The 22,791-nt window shown below is 38.9% G+C and overlaps 2 protein-coding genes across 2 annotated transcripts; both read right to left on the bottom strand.

Annotated features, from left to right (window-relative positions):
* Positions 1 to 397: 397 nt before the first annotated feature.
* sumo2a (small ubiquitin like modifier 2a) lies at positions 398 to 3,220 on the bottom strand. The gene is made up of 4 exons (XM_086083595.1): positions 3,152 to 3,220; positions 2,609 to 2,737; positions 2,016 to 2,087; positions 398 to 798 (listed from the first exon to the last, which is right to left on the bottom strand). Exons 1-4 carry the CDS (start codon positions 3,170 to 3,172, stop codon positions 733 to 735), a joined length of 288 nt encoding a protein of 95 aa, XP_085939721.1. The 5' UTR covers positions 3,173 to 3,220; the 3' UTR covers positions 398 to 732.
* A 757-nt stretch (positions 3,221 to 3,977) lies between these two features.
* Positions 3,978 to 16,531, bottom strand: gga3a (golgi associated, gamma adaptin ear containing, ARF binding protein 3a). Its single transcript, XM_086082644.1, has 17 exons — positions 16,463 to 16,531; positions 14,682 to 14,766; positions 14,445 to 14,520; positions 12,919 to 13,017; positions 12,719 to 12,842; positions 12,474 to 12,580; positions 11,734 to 11,814; positions 11,507 to 11,644; positions 11,317 to 11,398; positions 11,119 to 11,232; positions 10,378 to 10,590; positions 9,128 to 9,189; positions 8,771 to 9,060; positions 6,871 to 7,112; positions 6,389 to 6,558; positions 5,438 to 5,548; positions 3,978 to 5,313 (listed from the first exon to the last, which is right to left on the bottom strand). The coding sequence occupies exons 1-17, from the start codon at positions 16,497 to 16,499 to the stop codon at positions 5,167 to 5,169; spliced, it is 2,178 nt and encodes a 725-aa protein (XP_085938770.1). The 5' UTR covers positions 16,500 to 16,531; the 3' UTR covers positions 3,978 to 5,166.
* Between the last annotated feature and the right edge of the window lie 6,260 nt (positions 16,532 to 22,791).

Below are 22,791 nucleotides of genomic sequence, written 5' to 3'. Positions count from 1 at the left end.
TTACTAATTTCCCCCTCCATTTTTTTTTAAATCAACCCTGGGTTTTCATACCTTACCAGTCTTATGTTTCAATATTTTTTGGGGGGGGAGCTTAAAAATCCCTTCGCATTTTATAATGGGTATCAACCTTATTACACTATCTAGCGTTACTTCACCAGTTAATGACAATTGTTCAGAACATGTTTAATGTTAACAAGTGTTCATGTTTGTCTGTCTTTGTGATTGCCTGGCGATCAACTCACTGCGTAGTCTGAATTCAGCCAGGATTGGTTCCAGCTCACCTGCGACCCTGAACAGGAGAAGCAGCAATATAAAATGGGATGGATGTGTGCTTTGAATTTGAATCGTACCATCATTTTTTATTTGTTGTATTCTATCACGTAAAAACAAGCAGGCGTTAAAAAACAAACAAAAAAAGACTCAATTTATTCCAATACATTGTCATGAACAGGATTTAAAATGCTGGGTTGCTTGATGACTAACAAAAGCTGATGGAAGTATAAAAACGGAGGAACTGTAAATCCCTGTCACCCCACAACTGCTGAGAGAACAAACAAGTTGACATGAGTGGCTGACTGTGTAAAGAGCTACAACAACTGCGCTGCTGCTTGCTTGCGGCATGACGCGTGTTCCACTGGCTGGTAGCATAATATGCATGACAAAAACTGGGGCAGAACGAAGACGCTGAGGGACACGGAAAGGGGAGGTAGAGATGTACACAGGAAACAGTCATTAAGGAGAACATCCTCCGGTTTGCTGCTGGAACACGTCGATCGTATCTTCGTCCTCCATTTCCAGCTGAGAGAGAGAGAGAGAGCGAGCGCGAGAGCGAGAGAGAGAGAGAGAGAGAGAGAGAGAGAGAGAGAGAAAAAAAAAGATCGGATGTTAGATGAGAGGATAAAGATCCACAGTCCAATAAGACTGGATGCAAGCAAATTCTCACTCGCCACTCATGCAAGGTTAATGTATAAATTACAAACAATCCACAATAGTATTACAACCACCGAAAACGACAATCACAATAATACAACACAACTAACCTAAATGAATACCCCAAACCGACCATTCTTATATTTAAGACAGATTTGATTGTGCATGTGTCAGTTTGACACATTTTAAGTATAAAATAAAGGTTAAAGAACTTTCACAATGGCACTGCATCTCAAAAAGGACCATGTTTGGTAACTGAAGACAAAATGGATGCCAGACACCTCTGTATAAGGAAGCAGAACCAGCTCATATGTACGGGCTCCTGTCATTTTCAAATCTTTTAGAATCATTATCCTATCAGCAATTATTAACCAAACAGACCCAAAAGTACCAAAAATGATTGATACTGTTGACGGTGTTGATTCCGAGGTCCCAGGAATCGGGACCATACAGGTTCAAATGTCAAAGAGACCCATCCTGAGATGCTTGTGTTTGTTGAAAAGTACACGTGAAGAGGACCTTCAAAAAATAATTGCATATTAAATGGCAATCGCAATATTGAGGGGAACATATACAACATATCATCTCCGTGGCGACCCCTTAGAAGTGCCCCAAATGGGAAATCTCATTGACTGCTGTATCAACTTTCCACCAACAGAGGGTGCTATTATACTGTGAAAGGCACAAGTAGTTTGAATACAGCAGAATGGAGGTAAAGTAATTATGTAGGCTGTCGTACAAATTTGTCACCCCCCCCCCGACCCAAATACATTCACAAATAAAATTTTCATGCCATGCAGAGGCTTAAAATATGGCCGCCTGCAGGAAAGAATAATTACACAACATACTGTGGCACATCGTCCACACAGAATCTCTAAAATACATCATAAATGAGAATATAGGAAGACTGCAAATATTGAAATTTTATGTAATGTGCTAAGAATGAATCGATGACTTATCTTGGCAAATATAATTTCTTGTTTTGCAGCTCTAAAAAGCTACACAAGTCTCCTTCAAGGGTTAATGCAAGTTTTCCACCGCGAGGGATCAATATTACTCAATAATATAAATCACATTTTTAATACCTGCGAGGGCGTGTCCGTTTCATTGATCGGCTGGCCATCAAACCGAAATCGTATCTGCCTCATTGATAATCCCTGTGAGAAAGGATACAAAAATTATGTTCCAGACTGATCAATGACAATACTGTGATTGAGACAATTATTCCAATAAAACGTGAGTAGGGATGCACGATGATATCGGTGGCCGTGTTCTTGTGAATTGGAAAATAAAGGATTAACACACCTGTCCATGGAACAGCTGAGCAGCCAACTATGCACATTTACAAAGCCCCGTTATTCATACACCCTTCACCTGGTTTGGATGTAAATACCTTCAAATTAACGATGAAAGACAGATCTTGTTTACTTAAAATCCAATCCATTGTGGTGGCGGTTTAGAGCCAAACAGATACCCCAAGGGTATGTAAACTTTCAAGCACACCTGCATATTTCAGTATTAATGTTAGACAATTTGGTTGAACGCTCCAACGCTGGACATCCGTACTAGTTTTGTTTCTATTCTGGTCTCCCAAAATATGTCTTCCTGTAGAACTGGCCCTTGGTGCAAAAAAAGGTTTGGGCCCGATCATTTCACGGGTTAGTACGACGTGTCTCACCTGCCGTTCGCAATAAGCTTTCATGAGTTTGTTAAGTGGAGTGTGCCTCTTGATCTTGAACTGCACCACCGAACCGTCCTGGCCAGCCACCTTTAGGTTGATGTGCTCGTTCTCCGTTTTCACTCCCTCCTGGCAGACACAAACAAAACAACCAACACGTTATCATGCTGCCCGCGGGACATAGGTTGCCCACGCCGGGAAACGATCAACGGCCTATTCAAAACATACATTCTGCCCGCTAACACTCCCATCACTATACAGTACTAAGATGAAGTACAGACGCGAGGGTTATGTTTACGTCATGGCTTACACCATGACAATAATATTATCGAATTCCCGTCCGTTTTAGGCACACTATGCGCGCTAGCTTGCCACGCTAATTATGCCGCTAGCTGGGTTGATTGTGCGTTAAAGCCGGGTCCGGCGGCCAAATCTTTCCTCGAATGATTGGACTTGGACCCGATAATATTGTTTGGTATCATCTGTGTAAACAAAGGCGAATGTATAAGGAGGTGAAAAAAATGTGTACATGTAAGCCGTTACCTTAGGCTTCTCGTCTGCCATGGTTGCTGCGTTGTCTAGCTGCCGCTCTGTATCTTTTCTTCTTCGCTGTGTGGCGCCCCCAAGTAATAGAGCGTGAGCGCCGTCTAGCGCTCTAGTGGGGTGACACAAAAACCAAAATATTCTAACGACTATGAGCTACATTTACTCCATTACGGTTTTTTTTATTTATTTGCAATGCTACAGTTACTCTCTTACATTGTCCTACATTCTGCTTTTATTTTAATTTACCAAATGCCGAAAGTCAAATAAGAACAATTTATTGCTTGCATGATTTGGTTGGCTTGTCAGTAAGACTTGTGTCACTTGACTCTGGATCACCAATCCAACATAACCATTCGTGACTGTTAAACTCAATTTCTATACCCAAAACGGCGAAAAGCAGTCACCTGGCCGCATACAAAAGCTAAGGTTTTTTAAGTGACTCGTTCACGTGAAACAGCAATCATTTCTCTCTATTCGCCTTACAAATAGGCTCAAGATCACTCGACTCGAGTGAGGTAAATAGAAAAGTCGTCAAGCATCATCTGTCTCTGTTTAAAAATTTGGAATTTCAGCCTACAAGAACTTTAACTTTGAACTTGGGAAACAAACAGGCTGTCTCATTCTTGTTTGCAAAACATAATGCTCTGTGCAGTAAAACCAGCAGGTCAACCACATCACATGTGAATGTAAATTGTATTTCGTCCAACCCCGTCAGACCTAATGAAATTCTCTTTGCTTCGCTGCAGAAAGGATTGTGTGCGTTCAAATGAAGTAGGGAGAAATCGGTCTATCTAGCTTTATAAAAATGACAAAACAGCAGAAATTTGTACTGCAAATATATTGCTTTACATTCTTTATTTGTAATGGACTGAAAAATAAATATTCTTTAAGTCATTTATCAATCAGACAAATACAAAAGTTTAGGCAATACTCTATAAGAAAGCACATTTACAAAAAAAAAACTGCTGACTATTGTACATGCTCTTTAAATATCTTCTTCACATAGGAACCCATATGGAGGCAAAATGACCATTAAAAAAAGTCAAAGAAAATACCTTTGAGTCATTTGTACCTTCGAAGGAAACACGATTACTGCAAAAGGTGTATGTAGTAAGCTATTTCTTATGTGCATGCGGACCTTCATTCATTTATGTAACAGTATGTGCACAAGAAAAATGTAACCCTTCCAACTGCTGCAACTGAAGAATAAATAATGTGGACGTCAATAAATAAATACAAGTAGATTGATAAAAAGCAAATCCTTTTGCAAGTACGGCTCCAGCCTCCTTAATAACGGACTGACAAGAACAGAAACTTGTTGGGCTTCACAATCAATGTTTTTTTTTTTTGCAATTTAACAAGATGTGCAACAATTCTTCATTTTGACCAGATAGAAAGTAAACACGATATGAGAGCAATAAGTTAATGCTGTGTGATTTATCATCAAAATGGGGACCCTGTGTGCTGCCATGAATGTTAAACTTGAATGGCGATGCAAGAAGGTGTCAAGTAAACATTCACTTTGAAGGTCCATTTGTTTGCATTAAAAATAAAGTAAAAAATCCCAATAAAGGCCTAATTAGGCTGGATTTACACTTCAGGTTTAATTTCCAAATTCTGTTTTAATGTCTCTACTCATGTTTGTGTTTAAAATGTTTTGTTTAATTTTAAGAGATATTCAACCCTTTGATTACACTATTGCTGGTCAAAAGAGCAACACCAACCAAAGCACCGCTCTCCCAGTTAAATTACATTGTGGAGACTGAGCGCATGTTGTAAACAAATTCCCACAGTATTATGGTTGATCTCACTCGGCATCTTTGATCATGTTGTATGTTTCTCCCAGCCTGCCTCAACTCTTAAAATTTTTCATAATATTCCATTGTATTCTTTTAAAAAATGCCACTAATTTTACATAAACAAAAATATAGCAGTGATATTCTAAAAATGCCACCCACTCCCCATATGTTGTTGAGTACATTAAAGCTCCTGGCCAGTATTTGTGGCTTTTCTCATGACCTGCTCTGTTTTTGGGGAGTTGAAATGGGGTCACAGCTCCCCCATCTGTCAGGAGTTGGAAACTCATTCACTTCCCCGACATCCGTGTAGAGCTGCTCATCCAGCGTGAATGTCAACTTGTACCTCATCCGCACCTTTTCCTGCCAATCAAGTGCACACACAGACATGCACACATCCACACAAGCACAAGGTAGAAATGTTAAATTGAAATGCAAAACAAACGTATGACCGAGGCGGGGAAAACAGCCTCAGGCTCAACACTACCTTGCGAGGATTGGCAAGCAGCACGACCTGAGTGATGGCAGCAGGGGGCAGGATGGGGTTGAAGGGAGCAAGCTGTGTTGCAGAGGGTGGCTGCAATTTTACTTTCATAGTCTGGATGGGAGCACACACACATGCTCATGTTTACCGAGTTAATCAATGCATGGTTCTGATTGATGCTATGATGTTGTTTTGATCACAGTCTGTTGGTTTGTTGTCTTCCTGAAGCGCAATCAAAACATTTGTGGGTTTGTTGATCCCTGACGCTTGCTTTTTCAATATCTCAAATTTAGAGAAAAACAAACACACCAGACATTAACAATATAAGTAAATTTGCCCTCCTACATTTTTAAAAATGGCTAAATTTTTCTATAGTTGTTTACAAACTCAGTGGCAATAAAACCATTCGGCCACAACATGCATTTTCACCACTTGAAGAATAAAATGAGTTCCACAAAATCCACCTTTACAGGAATTTTATTTCACAATATGTATTTTCATTGCGGATGTAATTTGCAGAGGTATACTGCATCATGCTGACGATAGTGGTTCACAATATTTTGGTCTCATGTAGAGTAGAATAGAACTACTTTCATTATTATCAGCAATCTCCAAACACTTGTGTTGGAGATAAAAATAGAAATATAAGATCAAAAACACAATTGCCCGGTCATAGGTCTATTTTTTATGTTATTTATATTATATTCATAATTAAAATATGCTTGGGAAAAACAAACAAATATGATGCTCCATGTTTTTTTTGACTTCACATTTGTTAATAGTTCAAAGTTGACAGAGGTCTTTGCTATTTTTAGTGGTATATTTTGAGTCTAAAAAAAGACATGGAAAATATTAGACAGCTTTCAGTATGGTGAATTTTATACTTCTCCACAGGGTCAAACCACAGCGTTATGATCGTTTTAAAAAGAATGATGAAGTACAGCAACGTTTTACCTTGGGAACGGCTGCCTGCAGTACAATGTCCTTAGCAGGAAGTGGGGATGTATTCAGCAAGGAGGCCACAATCACCAACACGTCAGGCCTGCCGGGCGGACAGTCACTGGCGAAATGCAGCAGCAGGCGAATGCCATCTTTGTCGTATACTGTGACTGGACACATCTTACCTAAAATAAAGCAGGACAAGTTTAGGTTAAAGCGAGTTCATTAAGTCATCTGTGTTAACCTTCTACACGGCACCTTCCACATGCTGCAGATGACAACCCAAATAATTCATAACATTTCGTTTTGAGATGGCAGAATGTACATAATTAACCTCTATCCACCTGTCGCCATTCATGCAACCGAAGGAGTCATGGCATGCACACACTCATGATTTCAGTATACTTGCTGTGAGATGTGCCTTGGGTCAATAAAGTTTGAGAAACACTTGACAAGCTTGCATGGTATGTTGCGCACAACCAGTAACACAAACTCACTTGGTTTGATAGCATCCAAAGGTACAAATACATCAGCAAGAGACGTCGCATCTAGCCCGCCGAAAGAGGTCTGGCTGTGTGTGAGGAAGGGGGATGGAGAGTGTAATGGAGCGTTGTTGACTAGACCGCTGGCCGGTCGGCAAGTAGACGCCACTGGCATCCCTTCATGGTGCAGGAGATTGGAAGGAGGACACAAACCGCCACGCTTGGCTTGTGTGCTGTCAAAGTGCACCACAGGGATGCTGTGGGCATAATCACACAGACCATCAGATGAGTACTGCTCTGGTGGCAAAGATAACCAATCAAAGAGGCCACAAAAGCTGTCATGACTAATAATTGATGTCCCACTTAACATTCGTTTTTAGTGCTCGGAATACTGTAAGGCTAGGGTTTGCAATGGAACATTTCACTTTTGTTTTATCGTAACTTATTACCATGCTTTACGGGGAAACCAATACTGCATTGCAACACTTGTGGTAATTAAATTGCAGGGGAGCAATTTCCAGAGCAGTGGTGCCTTTAGAGTTCAATTTGTTCCACGAAGTAAGTCGTAACACTTGTATCTCAAATTACGTTTTCCCATTGAAATGAATAGAAATGCCATTAATCCGCTCTCGTCTTCCCCCAAAAAGCAGAAATTGTCGTAATGTGCATTTTAACAGGGACAAATAGCACAACAAAATATTTTACAGAAAAACACAGGCCATAATCATACTGTAATTAAATAGAACTTAAAAGGTGCAGTGTGCATTAAGTAACCACTAGATGATGCTATAGCATATAATGCCGCCGAAATGCATACATTTAGAATCACGTACACTACGGTGACTCAGAGAGACCACATTTTGCAAGCCTACTAAACCAATTCTTATTTAGCGCAAGCAAACGAGCATCTCGGCCGCGACAGCGACGCCGAAAGACAGAGCGAGATGGATTTAGCTGATGCAGCTAACAAGAGATATATTTTTAAAAATACGCTTTTTTAAAATGAATGAATTATTAGTTCACCACTAGATGGCACTAGGGATCACTGACTGTACTTTATGTACTTTTAAGTCAAGCCAAAAATGTGCCCCCATTAGTCTGAACCCTGTATTCTGATTAATATTGAACTTTAATTAACTTATTTGTTCCCAAAAACGTATAAATACGTTCCATTTTAAATATTATCATGGTCCCAAAAATGTATTTGTAAGTTTTTTTCAAATGTTTTTTTTTTAAGCTAGAGCATACAGAAGGTTTTGATGCAGTCTCTGAACTGAAGAGAACGCTTAAAGCAATGGTAGTTATTACAAAAACGGCCAGCAGGTGGCAGCAGAGTATAAGAGACCAACCAGGGCCATGTTGCAAAAAGGTCTTTTCCCCACTGTTTTAAACAGATTTGTGAATATTGACAAAACTTAGCGATATTCTAATGCCAATGGCTGCAAAACGGAAACAGATAGAAATATCCTTTTTTTCCTGATGAAAGAAGAGACTCTAATCTTTTTTTTTACTTTCTCCATGTTTTTATAGCAATAGAACACAACATTCTGTGAGCCTTGCAAATTCAGTCAAAATCCAGTAAAACAGCCAGGCGCGAAGGGGGTTGCTTCAGTGAAAATGGCTGGGAGTGAATGAGTTAAGCATAAAAATCCACCTCATTTGTTTCCCTGTACTGCCACCTGCTATCGACTGAAATTGTTGTCACAATTCCTATGGGCTCAGCTTGTGAACGTCACATGACCAGACCCAGAAAACAGGTGAGACAGTTTATAAATTAATATGCGAGTCAAGAGAGGTGAGCGAATACTTTTGGCAATATGTGAAGTCAACTCGACTTGCATCCTCTTAGCACCGACAGCAACAACAAAAATCTGTAGTTGTCCAACCCCCGATGAAAATACCACCTGCTACTCACCTTTTAGTACCGCCTAAATCAAGCAGGGCTAGGTCTTGTAGACTGTGACCCAGGGAAGACGGCGCCCTTGGGCAATGCTGGGCATCTGCAGAGGCGTGTGGAGAATTTTGCGTGGTAGGTGACAGAAGCGAAGCCACTGGGACCGGTGCGCTCCAGACTGAGCCGATTTGTGTCTGCTGGAGCGTGAAAGATGACTGATGTGTGTTGAACCCCGGGCTGAGGAATGAGATGGAGGCTGCAGGTCTTGCTATTGAAGTTGTGTCCAAAAGTGCCACATCCTGACTATAATTCTGAATTAATAAAGGAAATTTTCTATTAGTACAATATTAGGATGGTAATGAAATAGTTTCAATGTACCTGGATGGGCTGTATGGAATTGCTCGGTAGCACTGATTCAGTTGCAACAGGTCCAGGAGATCCTGTGAAGAATAGAAAACTAAATGAGCATTCTCTGCTGCCTATAAATGAGTTAATAAGAAAACAAAAGTTGCAAGTAGTGGGAATTTTCTTGGGGGTGAGGGGGGATTGAGCAACATTTGCCCAAAGGTCAGCTCTGCTAGGTAAATCTTTTATCACAGCATACCAGCGGATTTTAAATTATTAAGCTTTTTGAAGTTTTGCACTGCCCTTATCAGTGGGGAACAGAATTTACAAGTCATTGGTCATGCCATGAGCAGAGTATGCCCACACATATGAATAAGATTAAGTAATATAATGCTGACTTCTGATTGACAATGTCAAAGAGGTTCCTTTATTCATTTAACAATATGTTTATTATCAAGGTTGTTGTAGCAATGCATCTGTTACTAAAACAGAATTTCAACATAACCACCCAAAAATAATACATTATTAATAATAATATTTCCCAACCGAGCGTCATTATCTTTGTGAAAATATTTTTTACAATAAACTAAATGGGATCTACTGCTTTATTATTCTCAACACAAATAGTGTAGAGTGGAGTGGAGTATTTGCCCCTTGCCACAATATTGATGTTTTACTTTATTTATTTATATAATTCATCCATTTTCTATAGCGCTTGTCCTCATTAGGGTTGCTGGAGCCGATCCTCGCCTACTTGAGTGAGAGGCGGGGTACATCCTCAGCTGGTTGCCAGCAAATTGGATGGCACTTGTAGACAAAGGGCATGAAGCTAACATGCACATTTTTTTAAATCTGGGAAGAAGCCAGAGTACCACCACATAAACCATACGGGGAGTAAACATTCAAACCATAACCCTCATAACTTTGAAGCAGACATTCTAACCAGCTGCCTTTTCTCTCATTTTTTCTTCAGCTGTCCTGTCAAAAGCTAAAAAAAACAAAAAAAAAACTGAAATACTCAGTTTTATTTTGATTATCCCAGTATATGTATGTCATTTAGTATGGCTCTGAGAGGATAAAAAAAAAAACTGACATAATTTTAAAAAAAATCCAGATTTTTTTTGGGATTAAATACCATTGGACATAGTTCTCATGGAGGAACACACATAATATTTCTGTTTTCACGGGCAGAGTGCCATATTTTTCTTGTCAGCCACTGGCAGCAGTGAGTCACTTGCCTCCCTGTGGTTTTGAACTCTGACATGTGCAGTGGTGAATGTTACCTAAAGTCAGCAGGTCCTCATCCAGCAGAGAAAACGGTGCAGACACTACGTCAGAGCTTGCTGGGGATGTTCCAGCAACAGCGGTTCCGCACAGAAGATCAACATGAGAAACCGTGTTAGATGTCGAATCTCTCTTTCCTAGTTGTGAGAAACTTGGGATGTCCACTTCTGTCAAATCAATCAAACTCTCTGACTGAGTAGTGCAGCAGGTGCCTATTGCAAGGAGAAAGGGTACACTAGGTTACCTTGACAGTCAAAAGTAATATTGCAGCACATTATGCGCACATGAGTATTTTCTTGACTATCACCAGTGGCATTTGCATTGCACATGACAGCAATAACATGGAGAGGGTGGCATATTGTTCGGGATACAGAATTATCACGACCTTGGGGAACAGATTGTCTTTCCACGTTATAAGCTCTTTTATTAAACTCTTAATCACAATTGAATGACACTCTCCACTTCACACATTTGAATAAATCTTCTCACATTGTTTTCCAATGCCAGAAAATATGCTTTTGTAGAATGCTTTTTCCACTGTGAAGTATTTTCTTCTACTTGTGAATTAAAGGACTTAAAACAATTGAGGCAAAATAAGCTGCTTTTCCATTGCACCGGTTCCACCCCGAAACAGTCTGGCTCTGCCCTGTGTGGTTGCTTGTGAGTTGTGAGTGAACCCACCAATTTAACGCGACTGACAAAATTCTCATTAATTACAGAAACAAAATCTTAAACTGTACCTTGTTTGACTGTTGATGGTGTTTTAGTCATGTCATTTTTGGATTGGCTTTCCACAATTTTCTTACAGGAATTAATGACAGTGGTGAGGTCATCGTTGGCCTGCAGGATGTCTCCTAGTTTATATACAGGAGAGCTTGGCATAAACATTGTCATACAGGAATGCAAAAGCACATCATCACACTCAGCTTACTCCGCACCCAAGTTGATGTCATTGTCGTCCGTTTCTGTAGCGAGCTGACACACTGTTTGTCTCAGCTTGTCACAGTCGACGCACAGCTCCTGCAAAACATCGTGTTGCTAGTAATGAGACTGAAGTGTGAATGGTGGCATTAAAGTTTGTTTGTCAATGAGTAAGACAAGCTGTTAAATTGTGTGCAGAGAACCAACCCTAATGAGATCCTTGTCGCCATCAGTGGAGTCTTCAGGGCTGAAGTAAGCCAGCATCTCATTAAGGAGTTTCACCCTGTTATTGACCGCCTCCAGTGCGCTTTTCTGCTTTGACATTTTCTGCGATCTCACTTCGTCCTGCGACAAAAGTTAATTACACGGTGCTCATTAAACTGCTGTCACTTCTTGACTCTAAGTTTGGCTTGATGTAAGGATGACTGATGTACCTCTTTCACCATGTTCTTGATGAGCCGATTTGCTGCCTCCAGATCTGCTGGCTTTTTGCTCTTAAGCAGCTCTGCCAACCTCTGCAGTGGTGAAAAACAACAACATTGTGGACGTGTCAAATGTTACCCCTCAGCAATAGACTACACACACGCAAACAAATACAGAAACCAACAGCCCAGATTACTGCCATAGATCAAATGTCGTGAACAGCGGGAAAACCATTTTGGGGTGCCATCAATTGTCGTCAAAAGGGGAAATCACAATTTCAAAAAAGTTGGGGGGAAAAAAAAGAGACTTTATGAAACACTTTCAAAAAAACTTCTGATAGAAACAATTTCAATTAATTACATACTGTATATTAATAACTTTGTTTTGAACGTCAGTTTCCCTTGACATAAATTGTATTATAAATTCACATAATTTATTTAATATTATCTCCAAAAAGCCTTTGTACAAATAAAGGCCTCTCCCATTTACAGATGAGTAAATAAACATCCCAGGATTAATAAAAATCAACTTGCATAACTTCTAACAGCCTGACATGCTCACGCATGCATTGAACCAATGCGTGTATACACACGAGCAATCATACACAGTCACTTGCAAAAAACAACAACAACAACAAAAAGCTATTAAAAGGCTATTTATATACAAAGGGAGATGGGGACGTAGGAGCTGGTTGCTGATATGCAGTGTCCAAACAAGTCAGGTATGAAATTATTAAAATGGTTGCTTTTACTCTGCCTTTGTGCTCATCATCAAACACAGGATTCTTGGGCCGCTGAGACGGGGAAGTTGGGACTAATGTCGCATCGAGAGAGATCTCTGGGTCAGCTAACACAATGCCTGGAAATATGAATACACATACTGCATTTAATAACTTCAAATTAACTCATAAATGCACATCATAGAGCATGCATCTATAATGTAAGATCACTGCAGGTAAGTGGTTCGGATAATGGACGGATGTATTATTACACTCACCTTGGCTCTTCAACATCTGATAAGCCTCACAGATTTTGGTTTCCTCGGGTAGATAAATGGTCCAACTGTAAATCATCTCAATTACTTTTGACTTCACCTCATCAGACACTTTGTCTCCTAGATACTGAAGGGAGAAAAAAACTTGATGCATAATATTATTTAAAAGTAAAAAAATGCTCACCAATTTTGGTGTCACTCACTTTAGGGGAGATCACTTTAATGAGCTCGTTCAAAAAACGGAATTTGCCCGCTTCGTTCTGAAACCTCTGGCCGCAGTTCTTCATGCAAGCTTCCAGAACCTACGACAGGAAAAACAACAAACAATTTTTTTTTCTTCCATTAACTGTCATAAAAGGGACGTTGAGAGCTGCCTTTTAGAGGTGGAAAGGCCACAGGCAGCTGAGAAGATTGAGAACTGATATAGAATTAGTAACAATTCTGCTTGACAGTCTTCAGGTACGTTTAACACCTTTTTAAAAAATATATATGCACATTTAATTAACTGTACAGTCCGAAACACAAAACCTAAAACCAATATGTAAAGTGCATGCCTAGTTCATGTAAGTGGGTAACATGGTTATGGTCAGAGACTACTACCAGATTACAAGTAGTGAAATATTGCTCACAGTTTTAAAACTGCAAACTCTCCCTTTAATTAACCATGACACAAATTAGTCAAGATGGAGCACACCATATGGCTGCAACTAGCAGAGAACGAGATGATGTAAACTACTGGGGAATTGAGCTACATCCATACTATGATATCTCTTTATGGCAATTATTATTCTGTGCAATACAGGACTAGAAAGGAGAGTTCAAAAGAACAACAAAATAACACACACACACACACAAACACAACAAAACAAAAAATTGTATGAGGTTCTAATTAACAAAAAAATTCAAATACATTTATTTTTCTAACGAATCAACAAATTAATGTATAAATACTACTAAAGCCTTAACTTCCCATGGATTGTTATTGTATTTTAAAAACTAAAAAATATTCCATATACAGTACGGAGTACATAGCGATGCAACTTGAATTTATACACAAGTCAAAAATTGTGGTCGTTTATCACCGACCTACGTTTTACGCAGTTTAAGTTGTAATTTCAGAAAATATTTGTATAAAAAAAAAAAAGCACAAGGTCATGAATTCAAAACAAAAAATGAAAATCGTTAAGTCCAGCTGTAACTTAGATGATGATGGAAACACATTGATTGCACAATGTGACTAACCTCGAAACCGGTGGGACATTCCTGAACATGAATAAATATGAGGATGTTACTTTTTTTAATCACGTAAGACTAAAATAGATCAAATGAAAACAATTTGCCTTCAAAGGGCCTGCACGCAAGCAAACGATGACATCAGCATTTTTCTGTCCTCTGATTGGTTGGTCAGAGCACGTCAAGTTCAACTAGCAAAACACACCTGTAGCACCTGCACACATGCATTTTATTTGAATGTTTTACATTTTTGTTATTGTAGTAGATTGAAGTGCATGGCACAGTTGCGTGCTGCCATATTATGTTTAGGGTGATGATTTCTATGATATTGGTATTAAAAGGTTAATTAACTTGGGTAAGTTGCTACTGAAGGCCCTGGCACCAAATGCACGGTCCACCACTAAGATAGAATAACTCAAAATCAGAAGAAATTTTGAATGTGATTTGACTTCAGAAAATTCCACTGTGCAGAAAATTATAGAACGCGACGACATACCATCAAGGCTTGTCGTGCCTCCCATTCCTGTGGTGAATGGATCTTGTGTACCAAGAGTCTTGCGGCTATTTGCGGGCTGGGAAAATGACAATACAAACATTTATTATAATGACCACATAATAGAGACCTGACAATTGGCTGTGTCCAGCACAACAAGCAAACTGAGTAGCTACATTGTATGGGTGTTCTTCGTCATAGTAGGAAACATTTGCGCTGATTGTATCAACGTGGTCTTACCCCTCGAGCTCCTTATTAATTTGGTCACAGAATCCCATAATATATTCCCAGTCTTCTTGTCTGTTGGAAGGATTGGTGGCTTTGTCTGGATGGGGGAAAGAGAAAAACAATGGCGGATTACCTGTTTACATTGCTCCTGAGTGCGATATTGCATTTGCATGGTCTTAATCCACCGTGTATAACAACTGAAGGGCAAACAGTAGAACATTTTTGGTCAATATCAGTGTTTGCAAGGCTGTGGACACATTTCTTGAGGGGAAACTTTTTAGAAGCGAAGCGGCAGGTCTCAGATGGTAGGAAGGTAATCTCCGAATCAGAAGGTTGTGGGTTCAAACCGTAGCCATTGTGACCATGGTGAACTGCCCCTCTTAAGCAAGATGCTGAACCGCCAGTTGTGTTAAAGTGCAAGCCTTTAAAAACGAAAAAGTAAACGATTGGCTCCTGTTTCAGTTGAACTCTCGCTCTCTCTTTCTACATGTCATATATGTATTTAAAATGCTACATGACATGTTTTGACATCTGAGAGAGGCTTGCTTTTGGTTGTTTTTTTATTTTGAAGTCATCACTTCAAAGAAAATAATGGAGTAGAAGAAAATGTAATTTAACGTTAAAGGACAACATGCGTAAATAATGTTTTGCCAGTAACTTCACTCATGAAGCTGCTTACATGATCTAACAATAAATTCATCAGGTAATGTTTTTTTTTTTTTGGGGGGGGCACTTTTCGTACTTGAAAATTATTCTATGTTCTACAGTTAAACATATATTCAAGGACAATTAATGGATTGTAAAACTAATGTTCTACCTGTATGCCACAGGGACAATGTTCTTGTAAGCCTTAGGGACCCAAAAATAAGTACATTAATTAATTATTTAATAATAAATAAATCGGAATCATTTTATATATATATATATTTATTTTTTATTTTTTTTATTTTAATTAATCAGACAATTCATTGCTTATCAGAATTTTTTTCTGCCAAATAACTGTAATCGTCTAAAAATCCATATTGGTTGTGCCCTAATAACTGCATCTGCAACTATAATACATTATTTCTTCAGTACACATTTCAGTTATGGAATAACAACAAAGCTGTAACTGCATTAATCCAAGACATTGATATTGCAGCGGTAGTAAATAGCATGATTATCCAAATTTAACTTAGCTTAATACATTTTAGTGGTGTAGCTTCAGTGTAGTGAAGCTTCATTTCATTTATATTCAAAGCTCACTATATTTACCAAGTAAACTGGTTAAATAGTGCTCTGACAGTAAGGGAGTTTGAGACCCCAGTTGGCCTGTTTTTGTTTTTTCAACCATCTTCAGTCAAGACCGTGAACTCATGCATCTCACGTCTTTTTTTCTACTTCAATCAAGCCTGGCTGTTTTTCCACTTTTTCTTCCTGTTTGACTTCATTAGTAGTCCACACAGACAAGGGCCAGCCTGTTGCTGCTCCTTTGCGATAAAAGTTCAAATCTGCAGAATACTGGGGCTCAATGATTTAGTGCGTGGTGACAGCGGCAAAATATATTACAGTACGCCTCGTAAAGTACTTTTTAAACTCAACCACAACAAAAAGTTATTTCCCTCACGGGTAATGACAAATAGGCGACGAGTCAACAGCTGTGTCAGAACGACTTTTTCTGTCAACACTACGACCGAAACTATTCAAACAGACGCTTAACTTATAATTTGCTCACAGTCACCGATGCAGCTTTGACACAGATATATCTAACTTTTACTTCATATGGCTAAAATTGACTTTTAAAGTGTACTTACTAAGCCAGGACTCGAGCGACTCGCCATCAGACGCCATGTTGGCGCTCCCTCCCGTTCAAGCAAAAACAATACCTCGTTGCAGATGCGTTCAATGACTGTGGGGCAAATGGGTGACACTCATTTTTACTGTCCTGATCCACTCACCCGCTGTTAATTATTTGCCATGTGTTTTTGGAGTTGTAATTACAGTGGTTGGATACTCACCAAATCGAATATTCGCAGCCCCCCCCCCCAACTCCGGGGGGGAAAAAAATACAGATTTTAATTTTTTACCCACCCACCAAATGCTTGTGCAACCCCACTTGAGGCACGGATCTCTAAAATAAACATGTTTTTATTGATTTTTTTCTTTTCTTTTATGTGATAATAGTAGCTATTTTTGTGTTGCGAAATATCAATGTTGTTTATCACTTAGACGTTAAAAACATAAGAATCACTGTTGCGATTTTGTTCGATTGATGGCCAGTCTTATCTGCAAAAGCCTCTACGCGATGAATTATGTCAATGTTGGACTCTGGCACATTTTTCAAAGTGAATCTGCAAGTTTTTAGTGTGGCTGTATTGTGTAATATGGCAACAACAAAACATAAGGAGGGGCATACTATATAACATTCGGGCGGTTAAAAGACAGCAATTTGAACCCGTTTCATAAAAGAAACCACAGGACCTACAATATTTTTGGACATCTATAATGAAGATCCCTTCTCTTTTACTTTTTATTTTTTGCTGACACCGCCTTCAGCCCATTCCGAGCGATACCAAAATCCGACATATTGGATGTGATCATCATACTAGTCATAAAATCGGGAAATTTGTCAAATTGAGTTAGAATGACATAATTCAATCAAAATGGTTCACTATCAATCCAATGAATTATGTCTTGATGATATATATAAGGAACAAGTGAACAAACAAAGACCGTATCTTCAGAAATCGTTTCACTTTGCCACATCCAATATGGCCACGACTTCGACTTAAGCATATGTAAATGTGCTGTAAATTGCGAAGGCTGCCACTTAAGACTCGGAGAGGCAGATCGGCGTGAATAGAGTACAGTAGCATCATAATTATGGAGTCATCTGTAGGGAATTAATAATAATTGAGCACCTCCCATACACTTCATGTGCCCAAGCTGAGTTATGGGGATGGGTCTGCCCAAAAGGAACTATAGTACTGATGATGACCCAAGTGACTTTTTCCAAAGTTTTCTATGCTCATGTGTAGCTTAAAGGTTGCTTCACTTTATTTGCAGCTTTCTACAACCAGACAATGTGCAATCATCAATGTGAAAACCAACTAAATTCAACTGTATGTTAGAAGCAGAGCGAGAGAGGAGCTTGATAAAAGTATCCTTAATAGATGTCTGTGGCCGGGATGCTGAAATTGCATTCTTGCGATCACAGCATGCATGGCGTCACTCACATTTGCTACAAGCTGAGTTTCAAAACACAAACCTGAAGTTTTCTAACAGCAAAAAAATTGTCCGTTGACAGTAACACACACACAGGAGAAATGGTTCAAGTCTTTCAAATTTAGTCCTCTTCGTCACTTCATTTTACACAGCACTTGATTGTTTCGTATCCATTTGTGAACAATTCTTCACCAAGTGGATGTCAACAGATCATGCTGGGGCGAAGTTACCCGCTGACATGTCACATTTGCTGCTTACCTGGCTGTCGCTATCTGCACTCTTGCAGGATGCCGCTCTGTCAGCAAGCTCTATACTTATATTTCCTTTTGTGACTGCATGGTTTTGTATTATCTTTTCGCTTGCTCTGAATGTCAAGTGTGTAATCCTAGACTGTGCACATAACTTTCTCCCGACATAAATTACATGTCTAATGTATTGTGAAGTCAACAAAAACATGCTTATTTGACTGTCATCTGACACACACAACCATTTCTATTACGATTTAATCACAGAATCATTTTCTTCTTTCAACACAATCACAAAGCTTGTGAAAGATAAATGGATGGATACAAAAAAGTGACAGCATTTAAAAAGAACATGCAAGAAAATATTTGTCAGTTCTCAAGGTGCTAAAATATAATAAGACAATACCACCTCTCGAAAATGAATCTGCACAGACCCAAAAAAAAAAATCCCTATCATCATGCCCATCTTTCCGTTATACGTTCCATTCCACCAGTCGGCAACGTAATCATCCAAGGGGCAAATGAGGTCTTCTTTTTTTGAAGTCCGGGTCCCGTTCCTTCCGTATCTCAAAAGTTGTACAGCGCCTCAAAACATAGCAAACATCCTCATATTAGCAAAACAGCTGTCGAAAAATGGTAGAGACATAATTACGGTCCAAGTGCTGTTTCAATCAACAAAAATCTACAGCAGGTGTCACCAATTTCAGTCCTAGCAGGTTTAGGACGTGTCTGTCATCCAACACACCTGATTCAAATGATCAGGATCGTTACCAGGCTTCTTCAGAGCTTTCTAATGAGCAGCTCATGAATCAGGTGTGTCAGAAGGTGAACTTTTCTTTAAAAAAGTCAATAGTGCTCAGTTTACTGTCAAAAGGATTTAATGAGGGCCAAAGTTTGACTCTTAATTTCCATTTTTCAATGGGCGAGGTGCAAAATAAGAAACAGAAACAGCTCTCAGCACGCTAAAGCACAGTTCTACACAACCCGTGTCAAAAACACATGTGGTAGATTATTGTTTTTATGTCTAGTCTAGTCATAGCTAGGCAATAATTAATAATTCAGTGATAGGCCAAATTCAAATGTGAATGTAAACAGACTTATTAGGAACTTATGGAGAGTGTTAAAAACGTATTTGAAAAGAGCTTAAAAACAGGTTTAAAATGTTTAACATAATTCATATTATTTGAGAACATTTTTTATATAACTGTACATGTCATCTGTGATCTGCTAGTACAGCCTCTTTGAAAAGTGTGATTTGCGATCGACTAGTGATGTCTGATAAGGACGAAAGAGGGAGCTCTTTCCCGCTCAAGCCGCTGGAGAAGACGCGTCTGTGTCCGAGTGGTCATTGATTTCTTCCTCATGCAGGTATGTATGAAAGTAAACGTTTTGTGCCCTAACATTAAGAGAAGAGTTAGTAGAAAGTTCGTTTTGAACTACTTGTGTGATTTTGAATGTTTTGAAAGCTGTATCGTTGTGTATTATTCCCTTGTTAAATACGCCAGTTGGAGCAGCCATTACAGTTGGGCATGTCGTTTATGAAGGTCCCGTGAAGTGTACATGGTTGTACGTTGCGACTACTAATAGAGAGCCAAATGGTTAAAATGCTTATTTGTTTTAAGAATTATTAGTACTTTGGTATGAACATATTTAGGAACTTTTTATGGAAGCAATAATAGACTTTAAATGCACAATCTGTCTTTTGTTTATGTGGATTTGAAGTGTACTTTGAAACACTAGATTTAAAATTGTGTTTATTATTTTAGGCTGTATTGCCTCAACTATATTCCATGGTAACTGGAAGAATATTATTTTTGTACCAATGTTGCAAAATTTGTGTTCAAGTATATTTGTACTTTTTGTGAATATTTACAAGATTAAAATTCCCGCTTGAGCCGCTGGAGAAGTCCGAGTGGTCATTGATTACTCATTCAGGCTGTAACACACACAATTTAATGAATCCCTTTTTGACACAGAGTCAAGGTTCATTAGTGTTGTAAAAGCACACACCTCTCAAATTGCATCGGACTAACTGGCGCAAGTGAGCTGAGAAGGATTTGCAATACGTTTGGGATTGGAATCCACCAAATAAAATAAATTTCCCCTGTGTTGTCTGAATCACAAAGTAGAATTGATTAGAGCTAGCATAGCACAAGTTGTTTTCCCTTAAAATGACTGTGGTGCTTTTATCGCGGTGTATTGGAACTTGCATTCCTTTAAAGTCTATTAGGAGTGTGCCCAAAAATCGATTCTCATAAGAATCGATTCTTATTTAGTAGGATTCAGAATAAATTTGATTAAAATTGTTTTATACTGTCTTGCCTTTGTCTGTGTGTGCCTTTATTTTGAGCGCTGTTCATGTTTTTGGCCACTTAGGGGCAGTGTGGTTCCACGCGGTCTAACACACTGTTAAGTTGTAGCCACATTAGAGAGTCGAAAGAAAAAGTCACGATCAAGTTATTCCATTTTTTGCAGTGTGGAGCCGTACTTTTGAGTGATAAAAGTGCCGCGAGTAGCGCGCTAATTAGCATTAGCGAGTCAGACTGGAGTAGATCATTACAATTCCTTGCACATCTATAGATTGAAGCAAAAATCATTGTCAATCAAATCATTTTGAATCAAAAATCGTTCTAATCGAAATCGCAGGCCCAAAAATCGGAATCGAATCCAATCGTGATACATTCAAAGATTCCCACCCTGAGAAAATATAGTTATGTGTGTCTTAAATATATTTTACTTTTGTGTTCATTTGGATATTTGTTATTCACTTTATGAATTGGCACTCAAAACTCATTTGGTAGGTTCAGCGTGCCGTAAACCGAGGATTGTGCGTCGTGCGTTCCAAGTAGATGACAGTGCGAGCAACTCTGAAATTCCACTGTGAATCCTGTCACACGGAGAGGCGGAACTGATGCAAGTGTGTGCAATTCTCAGCTTTTTCCATCCTTTTCTCACTTTGCTGGAGGACACATTGAGTCACGCTACCTGACTGTGCTCCTTATGTTTGTTTGTGTGTGTGCGTACTATTAAGGCTCCGGTGCCACGGCGATCAGGTTTGTAAGTGGGCATGTGTGCATGTTAAATGTGCTTATAAAAAGATGAAACATCACTGCTGAAAGTTGTTTATCCATATCCTCCCGACTCATGATTATCTAGTAGAAATTTTGCAGATAAAAACACAGAAAGGCAAAATGGTGAATGTTTACGAGTAGTTGCGCATGTGGGCAATGAATTTTTTATTTAATTTTTTGCGTCAGGGATGGCTCCAGGATTTTTTTATATTTATTAGCCACCAAGTTTCCTCTAAGCAGAAAGTTTTTGCAAAGTATCCCCCCCCACACACACACACTTTTATTAAATCAGGATTTTCACATGTGGATTAATATTATTATTTAATTTTTTTCAAGCTACTACAGCAACGGAATTAAATAGATGATGACAAGCATATGATAAACTCTTGATATTTCTCTTCATACATGCCGACTCACTTTTAGAGGATTATCAAATTGAATCGCGCCGACGGTTTGACTGACTCCAGCGGGGAAGAAAATAGCTGTCCTCATTTGGTACGTATATTGATTTTCCAAAAGTCAGAGACGATTATGCGTGGTGAATGGATTGCCTCTTTAGCGGTTAAGTGTCTCAGTGGTAAAAGTTGAAAATGTGAATCGATATTAAGTGCTTGCTTTTCGAGTGTTATGCTTGACAAGCCTTATTGAGACAAGCATTTTAAGAGGTACTTGCTCCTATGGCGAGCCCAAATCAAATTTCTAACATAATTGTGGTGAATGCTTGTATGAAAAACACTTTGAGGCCATAAATACGCAGCACAATTTAGATTTTATATTTATAATTTTTATGTTTTTTTACAGATGTAAATGGGGATATATTGAAAGGAGGCGCTTCCTCCTATTCACTTGAATAGAACCAGTGCAGTACAGGCTTTGTCATTTCTTTCACGTAGGATACTGTTTTGTTATGGCTTAGTGGAGGCCGGCTGGTTCGCACTCGCTCAAAATCCGGAAACATGTGACAAACTATTGTTAGTGGGGGTGTTAGGAAAAAAATCGATTGGGCAATATATCGCGATATTACAGCGTGCAATTCTCAAATCGATTCGATGGCGGCCGAATCGATTTTTAAACATCAATTTTTTTTAATGGGAATATTCAACAAAACGTCTTACTTAGGGTTAGGATTCACACATTAAGCATGGAAGAATGTTATTAAGCCTTAATATTTTATTTCAGTGCGGTTCAAACATGAAACAGACTGCAACCCGTTTGTTAAATGCAGTGGCTGAGTTATAAGCCGGAAGTTTCAGATACATTTTCATACAAATGTTATAGTATTCATGTACAAGTTTACTGATTAGTATTTTCTAAATTTGAGTAAAAAAAATAAAAATAATCGCAAGAATCAATTCATAAATTCGCATCGGGATTAATCGGTATCGAATCGTGACCTATGAATCGTGATACGAATCGAATCGCCAGGTACTAGGCAATTCGCACCCCTAATTGTTAGTGTGCTGTGCAAACTGGCTCAATGCAGCTTGAAATGTGATCAATGAATAAATAGTAGGACTCCTGTAGGCCATGAATAAAAAGCAATCTAATGAAAAACAATAAGTACAGCGGTAACCGAGTTTGTCATCTTGTTCCGCACGACAA

Source organism: Leptonotus elevatus, chromosome 8 (genome assembly GCF_054856555.1).
Source record: "Leptonotus elevatus isolate MCC_2025b chromosome 8, RoL_Lele_1.0, whole genome shotgun sequence".
Lineage (NCBI taxonomy): Eukaryota > Metazoa > Chordata > Actinopteri > Syngnathiformes > Syngnathidae > Leptonotus > Leptonotus elevatus.
This window is presented reverse-complemented; position numbering and strand designations above follow the sequence as displayed.

What these genes read in the sequence shown, in the direction of transcription:
- gga3a (XM_086082644.1), bottom strand. Translation starts at nt 16,499, where the DNA reads ATGGCGTCTGATGGCGAGTCGCTCGAGTCCTGGCTTA. An exon ending in CGACAATGACATCAACTTGG is followed by an intron (nt 11,233 to 11,316) that starts GTGCGGAGTAAG and finishes TATATAAACTAG; the next exon opens with GAGACATCCTGCAGGCCAAC. An exon ending in TGCAGGCAGCCGTTCCCAAG is followed by an intron (nt 5,549 to 6,388) that starts GTAAAACGTTGC and finishes GCTCCCATCCAG; the next exon opens with ACTATGAAAGTAAAATTGCA.
- sumo2a (XM_086083595.1), bottom strand. Translation starts at nt 3,172, where the DNA reads ATGGCAGACGAGAAGCCTAAG. An exon ending in TGGCAGACGAGAAGCCTAAG is followed by an intron (nt 2,738 to 3,151) that starts GTAACGGCTTAC and finishes TGTGTCTGCCAG; the next exon opens with GAGGGAGTGAAAACGGAGAA. An exon ending in AAGCTTATTGCGAACGGCAG is followed by an intron (nt 2,088 to 2,608) that starts GTGAGACACGTC and finishes CCTTTCTCACAG; the next exon opens with GGATTATCAATGAGGCAGAT.